Genomic DNA, 15,134 nt, shown 5'->3' on the forward strand with positions numbered 1-15,134 from the left:
ATCATAAAGATACGATTTTCAATATATTTCCAGGTATATTTCTTAACTATCTATGCATATATTTCTGTTTAATTTTAGTGCCCCAGCTCATTTATGTAAGAAATTCAAATGTTATGTTTTTAGGCTTTTAAACCTCAGTGGAGTCCCACTCTACTACATGAATAGAGAGGCACCATTAATGTCATATGATGACACTTTTAGTCATTAATTGTATGTTTTTCTTTCTTGATAAAATGATATACTTACAGACATTTTATTATCATAAAACACAATTTCTTTTTATGTTAAAGAAACATTTTTTTTGTTTGATGTCAGTTACAATTTGTTTTACTGCTATTAAGTACAATTAACAAAACAATATGAATTAGAACTGAGTTTAACTAATACCTTACCTGAAATGATTTGTTATATTTTTTAATAGTTTTACATTTGTAATTCCATGATTTTAATCATGACTAAAATGAAGTTAAGACAAATAGTAAATTCTATTTTCTTAATGGTTACTGTCAATTATTCTGTTTTTATAGAATATGTGAAAAGTCACAATGTTAGTCACAATGTTTGTTTTCTAATGTCTTCTTGAAATTTATAATTCTATACATTTGTACATTTATTTCAATAATGAAATTGATATCTGTGCTACATGTATGTAAAGGTGTACCTATTATTTTATCAGCAGCTCGATTGTGTATTATTTAATTTCAAGCAATTGCTAAAACATCATAATTTCCTAATTTTATTCATTGCAAATTTGTTTATAAGTGATAAGAAAAATATCTTAACTTTGTATTTACATGAGCCTTAACTTGAGTATGATATTTAATAATTATGAAATTTAGTTGATACATCCATTTTGCTCCAATTGGCAAGAAATGTTTAAACTACTGTATAAACTTCTGATTAGATTTATATACAACCAGTTATTTGAAAATTGAATGAAATTTCAATTAAATTTAAATATTTCAAATATTGAATGGAATTTTAAATTATATCATAACAATGTTTAAAATATTGAATGAATTTTGAACTTAATCAGAAAGATGTTTAAATATATAATGAAATTTAATTCAGTTAAAATAATGATTGAAATATTGAATAAAATTTTCATTTAAAGTTTAAACAGTGGTTGCAGCACTGAATGAAATTTCAATTTAGTTAAAGTATATAATCATTATAATGATTGAAATATTAAATAAATTTCCATTTAAAGTTAAAACAATGGTTGCAGTACTGAATTAAATTTCAGTTACATATATTTTATATTAAAGTGTTTTATTATTTGATCTGTACAGACTGTGATACAAGAGGTGATGAAGGTACAGAAAAGGAACAGTGCCGGTCCAACAGTAGCCGAGTACAGGGATCAGATTAGAGGAAACCTGATGACAGCTCGTATGAAACTTTCCTTTTTCTGCTACATTAAATTTGTTTTTCATTTCTTATAGATTTAATTGATGTTATTTAATTTAAAGAAAAGTGGTTTTAATTGAGTGAAATTAATTTAATTATTTAATGCTTCTAAAGATGGAAAATAATTATGCATTTAGAGTAATATGATAGTAAAGATTTAAAAAAATATGTGTTGTTTTGGTGTATTTTAAGTGATAGTTGAGGAAAACTTTGTTTAGAATTTATGCCTTAACAAATATATTGATATTGAAATGAGAGAGAGAGAAGAAAAAAAACATATATGAACTTAAATTCATAACAGTTCAGACTAGAATACTTTGTAACTATACAATATCAAGGCTTGTTTGGCAAACATGGATTAAAGTCCTAAAATTATTCAAAAATATTCATCTGTGTTATAATTTTACACCGCCTCTGTGGTCGAGGGGTTAGAGTCGATGACTTCTAATCCAGTTACCTCTCTGGCGTGGGTTCGATCCCCAGGATGCTTTGGTAGTTTAGCGCGGAGGAAGGTAGTCTAGTACTGGTGTAACTCTCCAGGAACGATGGTTAGGAAACTACCCTCCTATATGACTGAAATACTGTTGAAAAAGGCGTAAAATGAAACAAACAAACAAACAAAACGTGTCATAATTTATACAATAACAGGTTTAGTACTGATTTTAAAAATTTGATCTGAATATTCATATTGTCATTGGACTAAATGAATAATGATTAATGTAAAATGAATTGTTTCTGATTTTCTAACAGTCGCCAAGGCAACAGGTTTGAAACAGTCAGACATTCCACAAGATGCTGAAATAGATCCAGAATTGCTGGAACAGTTGGCCAATAACACACTCGCTCCCGACGATATTGAAATAGTACGAGATGACGAAACTGGGCGGAGCTTTATCCGGTCGCGTAATCGTGTTATATCAGAGGCTATGGGAGGCGTTGAGAAAGGTCATATTTATCAACCTGGAGGCAAAAGTAAGTGTCTTCTTGTACATGTACCAGCTTGGTTTCTGTAGTAAAAAAGTAAGATATTGTATAGTTTGATAAGTAATGTATTATATTTTACACATATAGACTTATGTTGTGGTCTATTTTATAGTTATTGACCTGAGTAAATTTATGTTGATGGTATAATCAGTATATTGTATACCACTTGCTATAATCGAGTATTATGTTTATCTTTGGAAAGAATATGTCTTTTACCATTATCTACATCAGTTAAAACAAATCTGATAATGACTGTATCCTGATGTGTTATTGTGTAAATGCAATTTATTTATATCAGTTTTGTAAAAAAATAGAAACAATTTTAATTATGAGACTTTTTGAAAAATAAAAACATATTTTAATATCATTTTGAAATAAAATATATAAACAGAATTTAATGTTCTAAAAAAAATGAAATTATTCAAATAGAATTTATTGTTATAGGTACAGTAATTATTTATTACAGTTGAAATAGTTTTTGAATGAAACAATGTAAAAACATTCTATATACTTGTACAGTGATGTTATTCAGATATGACAATGTGTATAAATGAAATTATTTGAAGCTGTTTAGAATGATTATATTTTTTCACACATATAGAATATTACAGCAGATTTTCTCTTAATTTTAATGTGTGTTTATATGAAAATAACTATGTCACTATTATGACTATAAATAGAAACGGTTCAGTGGTTAAACGTACCTACCTCGGAAGACTACACGCAATGGTCAAGGAATGGTAAGAAATTACACATTAAATGTGAACAGAGTAGCCGAAACCTAATTCTAGAGATCAGATCCTGTGAATAAAGACACTCTTTCTAACATTGTTTATTTATACATATTTTATCATAGCAAATTCAACATTCTAACAATTTATTTCATTAAGTTTTTTTTTCAGATCGAAAATCTGTTTTTTGTTCATTTTCTGACATTTTTTGTTTCCTGTCAGAGTATTTTTTTTTGGAATTTTCTTACATTTATTTCTTTTGATTTGCCTGTCTACTTGAAGACATTTGCATACATATTATCTTTGATTGTCTAACATGATGGGCACAAGTCTTATAACTCTGACCTTTAACCGTTTTACAGAGTTATGCTCCTATTTCAGGCACAGAGAAAAGTCAAGCATACTATTACACGGACAGCTCTTGTTTTCTGAGTCATTCCTTGTTCATTTTCAGACATTTTTTAAAAAACTTTTTGACTTGTTGCATTTTCCAAAAGAATCTTTTAATTTCACCCTATTATGTATGCCCTTTTTTCTATGTCAAGGTAACATTAAATTAAAGTTATCTTTCTCATTTAATTAACTTCTATATTACACAACATATCTTAGTTTATATATCTATAAAAGTCTGTTTAATTATATTATTAATAAAATTTATAAAAGTTACTCTTTCTTTCGAAATCTGTAAAGAAGTTTTCCTTAAAAGACTAATATTTTTTATTACTCATTATTTTTTTAGCTCACCTGTCACAAAGTGACAGGGTGAGCTTTTGTGATCGCTTTTCGTCCGGCGTCCGTCCGTCCATCCATCGTCCGTCCGTAAACTTTTACTTTAAATGACATCTCCTCATAAACCACTAAGCCAATTTCATCCAAACTTTACAGGAATGTTCCTTTGGTGGTCACATTTAAAAATTGTTCAAAGAATTTAATTCCATGCAGAACTCTGATTGCCATGGCAACCGAAAGAAAAAACTTTAAATATCTTCTTTTAAAAAACCATAAGAGCTAGAGCTTAGATATTTGGCATGAAACATCTTCTAGTAAGTGTCTACCAAGTTTGTTCAAATAAAAGCCCTGGGGTCAAAATTGGCCCCGCCCCGGGGGGTCATTGATTTTCCCTATATGCATATAGTAAAAACTTAAAAAATCTTCTTTTAAAGAACCCAAAGAGCTAGAGCTAAGATATTTAGCATGAAACATGTTCTAATGGGTGTCTACCAAGTTTGTTCAAATAAAAGCCCTGGGGTCAAAATTGGCCCCGCCCCGGGGGGTCATAATGATTTTCCCTATATGCATATAGTAAAAACTTAAAAAATCTTCTTTTTAAAGAACCCAAAGAGCTAGAGCTAAGATATTTAGCATGAAACATGTTCTAATGGGTGTCTACCAAGTTTGTTCAAATAAAAGCCCTGGGGTCAAAATTGGCCCCGTCCCGGGGGGTCATTGATTTTCCTTATATATGCATATAGTAAAAACTTAAAAAATCTTCTTTTAAAGAACTCAAAGAGCTATGGCTAAGATATTGAGCATCAAACATGTTCTAATAGGTGTCTACCAAGTTTGTTCAAATAAAAACCCTGGGGTCAAAATTGGCCCCGCCCCAGGGGGTCATTGATTTTCCCTATATGCATATAGTAAAAACTTAAAAAATCTTCTTTTAAAGAACCAAAAGAGTTAGAGCTAAGATATTTAGCATGAAACATGTTCTAATAGGTGTCTACCAAGTTTGTTCAAATAAAAACCCTGGGGTCAAAATTGGCCCCGCCCCAGGGGGTCATTGATTTTCCCTATATGCATATAGTAAAAACTTAAAAAATCTTCTTTTAAAGAACCAAAAGAGTTAGAGCTAAGATATTTAGCATGAAACATGTTCTAATAAGTGTCTACCAAGTTTGTTCAAATAAAAGCCCTGGAGTCAAAATTGGCCCCGCCCCGGGGGGTCATTGATTTTCCCCTATATGCATATAGTAAAAACTTAAAAAATCTTCTTTTAAAGAACTCCAAGAGCTATGGCTAAGATATTTAGCATCAAACATGTTCTAATAGGTGTCTACCAAGTTTGTTCAAATAAAAGCCCGGGGTCAAAATTTGCACCGCCCGGCGGTCATTGATTTTCCTTATATGTGTATAGCAAAAACTTAAAAAATCTTCTTTGAAAAAACCCAAATAGCTAGAGTTAAGATATTAAGCATGAAACATCTTTTAGTGAGTGTCTACAAAGTTTATTCAAATAAAAGACCTGGGGTTAAAATTGGCCCCGCCCCGGGGGTCATTGATTTTCTTTATTTGTGTATAGCAAAAACTTAAAATCTTGTTTGAAAAAACCCAAATAGCTAGAGTTTAGATATTAAGCATGAAACATCTTCTAGTAAGTGTCTACAAAGTTTGTTCAAATAAAAGCCCTGGGGTCAAAACTGGCCCGGCCCCAAGGGTGTCATTGTTTTTAACTATATGTGTATAGTAAAAACTTTAAAAAAATCTTCTTTTAAAAAGCCCAATGAGCTAGAACTTAGATGTTTAGCATGAAACATCTTCTTATGGGTGTCTACCAAGTTTGTGCAAATAAAAGCCCTTGGGTTAAATTGGCCCTGCAACGTTGGGGGGGGGTGGGGGTTGGGGGGGCCTATATACAGGTGAGCGACCTCAGGGCCCTCTTGTTTTTCTATTTTTTTAGCTTGACTATTCAAAGAATAGGAAGAGTTTTTGTACTCTGACCCAGACGGTTGTGTCACTGTGACCTTGGTTAAGTTTTTTCATGCCAGAACATATCTCCAAAATTTACCGAGGGGAATAAATTGAAACTTCAGAACATTATAAAATAGGAGGTCACTGTCCAATTTGGCCCATAACTCTAACATGGATTTTGAAAGAATTTTGGCCCTCTTTAAACTTACAAAGTTCTACATTATCCAAGCACTGAGAATTATTTGCAATAAGAGCATGCTTTCATACAACCACTCTTGATAACAGTATCAAAATTACTTTTATTTACAAACTTTAATATCAAAACTCATGGAAAACCCATGGATGATAATTAATGCTTACTAATTTAAATGAAAATTCATGGAAAATCCATGCATGATTGTTTTGAAGCTTAAAGATTGCAAAATCATAGAAAATCCATGCATGATTGTTTGAAGCTTAAAGATTGCAAAATCATGGAAAATCCATGCATGATTGTTTGAAGCTTAAAGATTTTAAACTCATGGAAAATCCATGCAGCTTACAAATTTTAAAAGAAAAGCTCATTTTTTGTGTGATTTTAGTTTAAGAGATAAGACAACATTATATCCTTAACCTGCTGAATTTGTGAAATGGATTTGCCTTGCTTTTGAATTTGGAACAGTCCATTCAAAGTTTAAGGTGTTTCACTATGAAAATATAATAAATTTGGTGAGCAAAAGTAAAGAGCTTGGTCAAACTGCATGGATGTGCAGGCCAGCCTGGTTTTATACTTATTGCAATAGCTAATCAGTTTCCATTTCATTGGGTTAAGGGTTAAACTGAAAACCAGATGTTCTTTGTTCATAAACATGTTTATACATAAGAAAATAAATTAGTTAAAAACAGTTGCTGACAGGAAATATGGGAGAATATAGCCAGAATGATAGATAAAGTTGATCCATGGTTCTAAGCTGAGGCAGCAAGTTTTTTTTATATGCCCAAAAGAATTTTGGGCATATTATGTTATACCCCCTGGCGTTAACAATTTGGTTCCAAGAGCATAACTTAAGTTCCATATTGCCCACAATATTCAAACTTCATAGGATTTTTGTCCATATTGGGTAGAAGACCCCTTTTGATTCTGGGATCAGAAGGTCAAAGGTCAAGGTCACTATTACTTTAAAACTGAAAACAGTTTCAGGAGCATAACTTAAGTTCCATTTGGCCCACAATGTTCAAACTTCATTGGATGAATGTCAATATTAGGTAGAACAACCCTATTGATTTTGGTTCACAAGGTCAAAGATCAAGGTCACTATTTCCTTAAAACTGAAAACAGTTTCCTGAGCATAACTTAAGTTCAATTTGGCCCACAGTGTTCAAACTTCATTGGATGATTGTCCATTTTTGGAAGAACACCCCTATTGATTTTGGGGTCACAAGGTCAAGGTCACTATTACTTTAAAACTGAAAACAGTTCCTGGAGCATTACTTAAGTTCCATTTGGCCCACAATATTCAAACTTCATAGAAGGATTGCTATATGAAGGAGGTAATACAAATGCTTCATCCTTATTAAAAAATAAAATCACTTTTGGGTATATAATGCTATGTCAAGTGGTGCTCTTCTTTATTCATAATCCAGTCAGCAACTTGTATAACCACTTTATAATAAAGTGTTTAAGCCAAGCATTGATGTAAGAAATTTATTTTCATTATTATAATATAATAATGTATGCATTTTAATTAATATAGAAATTTATATAAGACATATGCAATATTTATAATTATATATATATATATATATATATATATAATTTAGTATGGAGAAGATTTTTTGTATCACAGGGAAAAGATTAGCTGCCAGGAACATGTATATCATAATAATGATTATCATTTATTATGTATTTTTTGTGTAAAAGGTGGCAAAACCTGCACTATGATAATTGTAGAACAACATAATAACATTAAAAAACAACAACTTTTCCCCATTCACACTCATTTTATTACTGAAAAATGTTTTAGATGTTAACTGCACAATTATAGAACTTATAATATATGTATAGAATAATATGAAATAATTATTTCTCCTAGATTTTCAGGATAGCTTTACTTCCTTTACTTTTTCCATTGTTTTTTCTGTTATCTTATTTTGTATAGATGTTGCATTGTTTGTGATTTAGAAGTTTTGTTTGTGTGCAACAGAATTCTTGATTACCCATATCCCAGATTTGTATAGAAATGATTGATGATTATAATTATGGTATACTTTAGAAAAAAAATCATGTGTGGGAGCTACAGGGTTAGCTTTGTAACCTAGGGTTTATGGGTCTACTCAGGTGCCAGCTTATGCCTGAAATAATGCTTAGAGGGACTACCGAGGTCTTCCTTGACCATTAAGGCTGGAACAATGTCATATGACTTTAAACATAATGTCAGTCATGATAGCCTAACTGAAAGCAAGCAAGAAAACAAATAGTTATATTGAATGATAGACATAAACATAAACATTAAAATAATTAAGGGACCTCTATGACAGAGTGGTTAAGATGGCTGATTTTGAGTCACTTAACACCTAAAAAAATTTGATTTTTACATGTGTCAAGCTTGTCAAAGAAAAATTATATTAAATAATAGTTTTTTTCAGATACCCACCTATACCTAAAATGATTCATGTATAGGGGCATCCCAGGGCTCCTTTCAATAGGGGACAAAGCTAAAACAATTGCCATATATATGACCTGCACAGTGTTGCAACAACTTTAAAATATAAACATACTTAATGGTTAGCTAGCAACTTTGAAAATGGTCTTGAAATATTATTTCCAGATAATTTATGTTACCATTAAGGTCAATTATTCAGGTATATTGATTAAAGTTTATCTTTTAACTATGATAGATTGATATATAATACTCAGACAAAATTTTATGTTGATTTATAAGATCTTGTTAAATCGACCATTCGTTTTTTGTTAGTCTTTCCTGATGCCTGAATTTTTGGTGATTCCCTAGGGGAAATGTTAAATGTCTTGGTAAATACCTAACAGTGTTATTTAACATTTTACAGATGGTGAAGCAGGAAAAAGAGTATCAATTCCTTCAGAAAGAAAGCCAGCAGAGATAGGAGAGTTAGACATCATCAATTATCAGGGTCAAGATAGTGAAAAGGACTCCTCTAAAGGATCAAAGGCAGGGTCAGAGGTTGGCTCAAAGAAACTTAGCTCAGGGAAACCTAAATCAGGTATTGAACATGATTGATTTTAGATATTTTATGTATTTTATTGCACTTATACTAGAATATTAATTAGATCTAAATCTATTGAATTAATTTCTGTAAAAAGTGTATACTTGTACTTGAATACAAAATACAAAAGTCATTTGTAAGCATGGGCAACAAGGAAGATAGGAAAAATAAGCTGTGCTAAATCCTTATCTTTTGCCTATACCAGGTCAAAACAATGGTTTTGTTTTGGTGTTTTAAATGGTGGGGATGTGTCTAAATTACTAAAGAATGCATTTAGGGGGGAGGGGATTTTACCATTGGGTTCTCTTCATAGGATGGACCATTTACAAGGGGTTTGAAATTAGAAAAGTAAAAGTACCTGGTGTTTCCAAGGGTTCAAGGGGACTGAGGTTTTAACTGACTAGTGCATAAGATTTGTAATAGAACAAGCTCACTTATGAAATGTCAGTGGCTAAACTCGGGTGCAAACTTGTGCCTGAAATAATCCATGAAGGAGCACACAAGGTTTTGCTCCTGAAAAATTGCCATATGACCACTACAGTGTAATTAAATAAGTAGCAACTTTATTTAATGAGACAACACACTTGGGCAAGCCCAGTTTTCCCTCTGAGCATCAACCATGTACAAAACAATTTATATAATACAATACATCAAATCAGTGTGTCTTAAAACAAAACCACCAAATAAAAGCACTGTATTTTGTTAACATTAATTGTTGTGCCATTATTATTTGACAATGAAATTCGAGCCGCGCCATGACAAAACCAACGTAATGCGTTTTCGACCAGTTCGCTATTAGTTTCTCTACTTGTTATAGGGTTTGTAAGTGAACATCAAGGATCCTGATCAGACTATGCGGATGCGCAGGCTGGTCTGGATCAATGCTGGTCGCAATCACACTATGTTGGTTTTGTCATGGCGCAGCTCATTTGTATAAATTACCTTTCAGTGTCTCAAGATGAAGATGGTAAATCGAGCAAGGCTGGTAAAGATTCTCATGACCAAGATGAACTTCAGAAAGCACTTGCTGACCTTGAACAGGTAACCATTCTATATCGGACATGTTGAGCTTGTTCCTTTTGTGCTTCTCCTAAGAGGTCACTAATTAAATGGGTTCAAATTTCTGGAGTCTATGCATCTCTTTTTTAGCTCCAGCAGGTGAGGTGGTTTTGAACCCTGGTCCTGCTTTAAGTGTGTAACAAATGAGGTTTGCCAAAATTAAATTTCCTGTTTCGATGCTATATGATCTCATTTTGTTGGTACACCGTAACACAAAAAAAACAACAACAAATATTGGTGAAAATTGTCATAAAATTGTATTGTATGAGGAAGGTATTAAACTAGTTAGCTGAAGGTTTGGACTGGTTCTATTTAGTGGGCAAATTTGTGCCATGATATTTTGCAGAGGGATTTCTAGTGTTTTCAATTCCCGGATTGGCCAACTAAAATTACTAAACAGTCTTTTGAATGGAACTTTAAGTAGAGGTCCCTTGTATTTGTGCTTAAACAGTAGTTAAATAACAGTTGAATGAATTGTAATATCTTTATGATGACTTTTATTACAGATTCGTAGACCTTCATTTGGCCTGGTAAATCAGATATTGTCAAAGTATTTTTTATTGCACACACACACACACACATATATATTTGTATTTAAGTATGCATTGGAATTATCTTTATAAATTGAATCAGTCAGATTTTAAAAAAATGAGAGAGTTCACCATTTTTAAATTATGCACACAATTTTTAATCAATATTTGAAATTTTAAATTGTATTTTAGTATGTTTATTTAACTATTAGACATAGAAGTTATCAAAGTATATAGTTTCTTATAGTTTGAAAAATGATATATTGCATAGTGTTTGACCCTTTATTTTGGTAAAACGTCAAAATATTTATTTCTATAAAAAGATTTGAATCAATAATTTGTACATACATTGTACATATATTACAAAGATGGATTTTGATAATTAGAGAAATGTTAAGACTGAGTTTGCATTACATTAGTCTTAAAATGAATTGTTATTTTTGAAAATAAATTCATGATATATAATTTTTATAATACAAAATTTATTCCATTAAAGTAATCCTAAGATCTTTGAAAGAATCTGACATAATATGATAACAGATGTTTTTCAGTGAGAGAGATAATAAAATCTTTATTTTCCAAAAATAAAACATTCAAATTAATGTAATATTTTTGTTAAGGGTTAAGTTAAATTATGTTATATTTTTGTTCAGGATAGTAAAATTATGTAATATTTTTGTTAAAGGTAGTTAAATTATGCAATATTTTTATTTAGGGTAGTTAAATTATGTAATATTTTTTGTTTAGGGTAGTAAAATTATGTAATATTTTTGTTAAGGGTAGTTAAACTATGTAATAATTTTCATTAGGGTAGTTAAATTATGTAATATTTTGTTTAGAGTGGTTCATCTGCTGCAGTCAGTTTGAAGAGCGGAAAGAGCGGGAAAACACAGAAAAGTGAGGACAAGAAAAGCAAAGTATCGGAGAAGAAAGCTGTTTCACCTGAAAAGAAGGAAGAGTTTGTTGTTGGTAAGATTTTTATTTATAGATAGATATGTAAAGCAGGGGAGGAAAAGAGCCAGTTTGTTGTATTTTGATGTTGTATAAAATGATCATAATTTTACATTTTAGGAGTTGACCGCAAAACTGCAGTAATTTATATGAAATAAAGAAGACTTACAACGGTTTTGCGGTCAACCCCTGATATAATAAAATTTTACAATTTTTGTATGGCATGATACCTTGTAAAAAGAAAAATTGTACAACTGATTTTTTACACCCAACTGGCATCTTTTTTTTCCACTCTGTTTAAATATATTCTTTGTGGTTCTTATTTCTTGCTAGGTACATGTAGGGGGTTAGATAGGGGTATTTTGCCTGTCATTATTCAACTTTGGTGCTAGGTATTTGGTTAAAAGCGTTATAATTGTTATATTATGTTGATGTGTGGTATATGTCTGGTGTCTGGAATACTTATGGTTTTATTCTCAACATACTTTCAGTAATTGCAGTGTTTCATATTAGATCCAATTTTAATACAGGTTTCTTAAGATCATGATCAGAAATACTTTAATAAATATTGGGGGTATATAAAATTGTTGCAAATGTTTAAAGTTTTAATTTAAACAACTTGATTAATGATAAAGTTTTCCTTATACATTCTTATTTCTTTTAATTGTATTTATTTCAACTGCATAACATTTTTTATAGCTTAATTATAGAAAGGTCATTTTATATAATAAGGAATATGGTAAATTATTTCTTATGGTATTTGACTATCATATATATTAGTATATGTTGTGCGTAAATGACCAGAGTTGTGGCATATTGATTTTTTTCAGCATCATAATATTGTAATATTTCATGAATTTCTATTTCACAATGCAATTTTTGATGTTTTCAGGTTAAAACCACATTTGTATAGATGTTAATTATTATTTATTTATTGAAATGTTGTTTAATAACAAAATATGTTTATATAATACACAATCAGGTAAAGTTCAAAATAAAAAGGAGCTGGAGGAACTCTATAGTCAGCCTGTACATGCTCCAGAACCTAAAGAATCTATTCCTGGTGAGATAAATAATCAAGTTTGCCTGATTAAAATAGTCTTGACTTTACTTGATTCTTTTTTTTTTTTTTTTTCAAATTAAAAAAAAATTAATCAACCAACTTTTGTCTAACACCAGTTTTACTAACCAAACAAGTGTTTACATTTTCAATTAATTTATCTACAAATTGTCACATGTATTAATTTAGAATGTATTCTTAATAATTATAAATATGTATTTTTGATATTTTTACTTTTAAACAAATTATTATTATTGAATAATATTTTCATTTTTTTTACTATTTTCTTGCACCTTCAAATATTTATACATAGTTTGCAAGGAAACTATAGAACAATTAACATTGCATTGTTAAATGTAAACATGTACACATTGTTCCTAGAGTCTCTACGTATAAGGATATTTAAGTATTAATTTAAGTATTACTAAATACTCCTAATATAATAAATAAGTATTATAATTTCTATTTTACTTAAGCATGTCTGCTTTATAAATATTATCTGATTGTAAAAATCAAATAATAAATGTTAAAGAAAATTAATGAGTAATATATTATATTTTTAATTTCATTTTCATGCATTGAACACATTTTGCCTTAAATTTTCTAATATTTTCATGCATGTTTAATTCTACTTCTAACAATTGTTATTGATCTTTGACTATTTAACTAATATTTTTTGATTGATTATTAATCTCTAGAATTAATTTAAGTGTATAAAGCTAATATATCTGCTGCCTGTAATGTACAAAATTATTTCTTGAATTTAAAAAAACAACATTTATTCCAAAATTACCTGTATGAAAGAAATGCATGTATGTTTGTATATTTCCTTAAAATGGAATGGCACATATGCACAGAATTATTGCTAAACCCTACTGAAAATAGAAGCATAATCTTTATTAAAGAACATTTTATTCTGTTTATGTACAAGATTCACGTGTTATAGAGACATTCTAAGTCACAGCTTTTTCTGGAGTCTATAATAAAAGTATGGAAACAAATTAATTTCAGTGTTTATGAATTTCATTTTAAAAAAACACAACAATAACAACAGATATAGCTTTATACCCTTTAATCTGTAAAGATTCTGTTTTATGTCTTCTATAATATGTATTAATTACATTATAATGTATTGATGTTGTAAGAATTTAATTCTTGTATCAGAGATGCAAAATATGTTAAAGATATGATCATTGCTTTTTGATTCATGTTGAAAATAGATGATACATTTACATCTTTAATTCAATTTAATTTTCCTTTATTTAAGTCAAATTTTCTATGATAATTACTAGTATATTATCATTATTTTATTTCATGAGTTAATGTTTAGCTTTTGCTTATTTATGAGATATAATATGATATATGTTACACATGAACTAACTATAGTTATTGTATAGTAATGTGCCTATGTTTATGTATTTGATTTATCATTTAAATGTTACAGTATGGGGAGTTACAAATTGTTTGCATGACATATTTATATTAATACAAAATGATGAAAAGAATAATTTGAGGTTTCAAGGCATCACTGTCACAACTTGATATCTAAGTTGCCCTTGCTGGTGCCAAAAGTGATTACCCTTGCCATCACAGTATAGCAGTCTGACCAGGCTCTATATTGTTGTTATCTCAGTGATATTTTGAAATTGAAAAACAAAACTTCATATAAATTACTCTAAACTAAAAAGAAGAGCAAATCTCAGCAGGTTAATGGGGTTAAATGATAGCACCTGTGATTGCCACCAGTAAATAACCAGGTTAAAGTCTGTTTAACTCAGTGCAGATTCTAGATTGTAACTGTATGATATTATAACTGCTTAGAATAGCTAGTAACATGTGAATATCAGGAGTAATATCAATATATATCTATATGCCCATCATTAAATAGTCAGGCTAGCCAACATCAATGTCATATGACCAATCATTATATATACCATTGACTACTTAGTTTTAATAATAATATTTTTTACATTTCAATTTTAAGGATAATTTGTTTGACATTTCAATTTTAAGATTAGTTTGACATTTCAATTTTGAAAATAATTTGTTTGACATTTCAATTTTAAAAATAATTTGTTTGACATTTCATTTTTAAGAATAATTTGTTTGACATTTCAATTTTAAGAATTATTTATTTCAATTTTAAGACTAATTTTTGTTTGACATTAAAATCCCTATAATGAGACAGTTTCATTAGTTTGAAAGCAAAACTAGTCAGTTTAGATATTATTCTGAAGTATGGGAGATCACTCTAATATTTCCGATCGGAAGAGTGATCTCCCATACTCCAGAATAATATTTCAATATTGAGTTATGATTGCGATACTTCGAAACCTCAAAATATAAAGACTGTCAAATACACGAACGTATTGTTAATTAGTATAAGACATTTTAATTTAGCAGACAAATCAATAGTTAAAGACAAGAAAGAAAAATTGGTCACAAAAGAAAAATCTGGTAAGAAATGTTTCCCTTGATTATCACATGGTTTCACTCCCA

At 29.8% G+C, this 15,134-nt stretch overlaps 2 protein-coding genes across 2 annotated transcripts in view; both read left to right on the forward strand.

Annotated features, from left to right (window-relative positions):
* Positions 1-10,103, forward strand: part of LOC132739455 (uncharacterized protein KIAA2012 homolog) — a 61,231-nt gene extending 51,128 nt beyond the window's left edge. Inside the window, exons 19-23 of the mRNA XM_060727175.1 lie at positions 1,293-1,392; positions 2,161-2,382; positions 3,075-3,134; positions 8,859-9,032; positions 9,985-10,103. Coding sequence (XP_060583158.1) covers positions 1,293-1,392; positions 2,161-2,382; positions 3,075-3,134; positions 8,859-9,032; positions 9,985-10,103 — 675 coding nt within the window. The remainder of the gene's footprint in view (positions 1-1,292; positions 1,393-2,160; positions 2,383-3,074; positions 3,135-8,858; positions 9,033-9,984) is intronic.
* A 255-nt stretch (positions 10,104-10,358) lies between these two features.
* Positions 10,359-15,134, forward strand: part of LOC132739450 (uncharacterized protein KIAA2012 homolog) — a 37,163-nt gene continuing 32,387 nt past the window's right edge. The window contains exons 1-5 of the mRNA XM_060727170.1: positions 10,359-10,367; positions 10,601-10,624; positions 11,464-11,593; positions 12,558-12,638; positions 15,039-15,092. Coding sequence (XP_060583153.1) covers positions 10,359-10,367; positions 10,601-10,624; positions 11,464-11,593; positions 12,558-12,638; positions 15,039-15,092 — 298 coding nt within the window. The remainder of the gene's footprint in view (positions 10,368-10,600; positions 10,625-11,463; positions 11,594-12,557; positions 12,639-15,038; positions 15,093-15,134) is intronic.

Source organism: Ruditapes philippinarum, unplaced genomic scaffold (assembly GCF_026571515.1).
Source record: "Ruditapes philippinarum isolate M1 unplaced genomic scaffold, ASM2657151v2 ctg320_1_1_1_1, whole genome shotgun sequence".
NCBI lineage: Eukaryota > Metazoa > Mollusca > Bivalvia > Venerida > Veneridae > Ruditapes > Ruditapes philippinarum.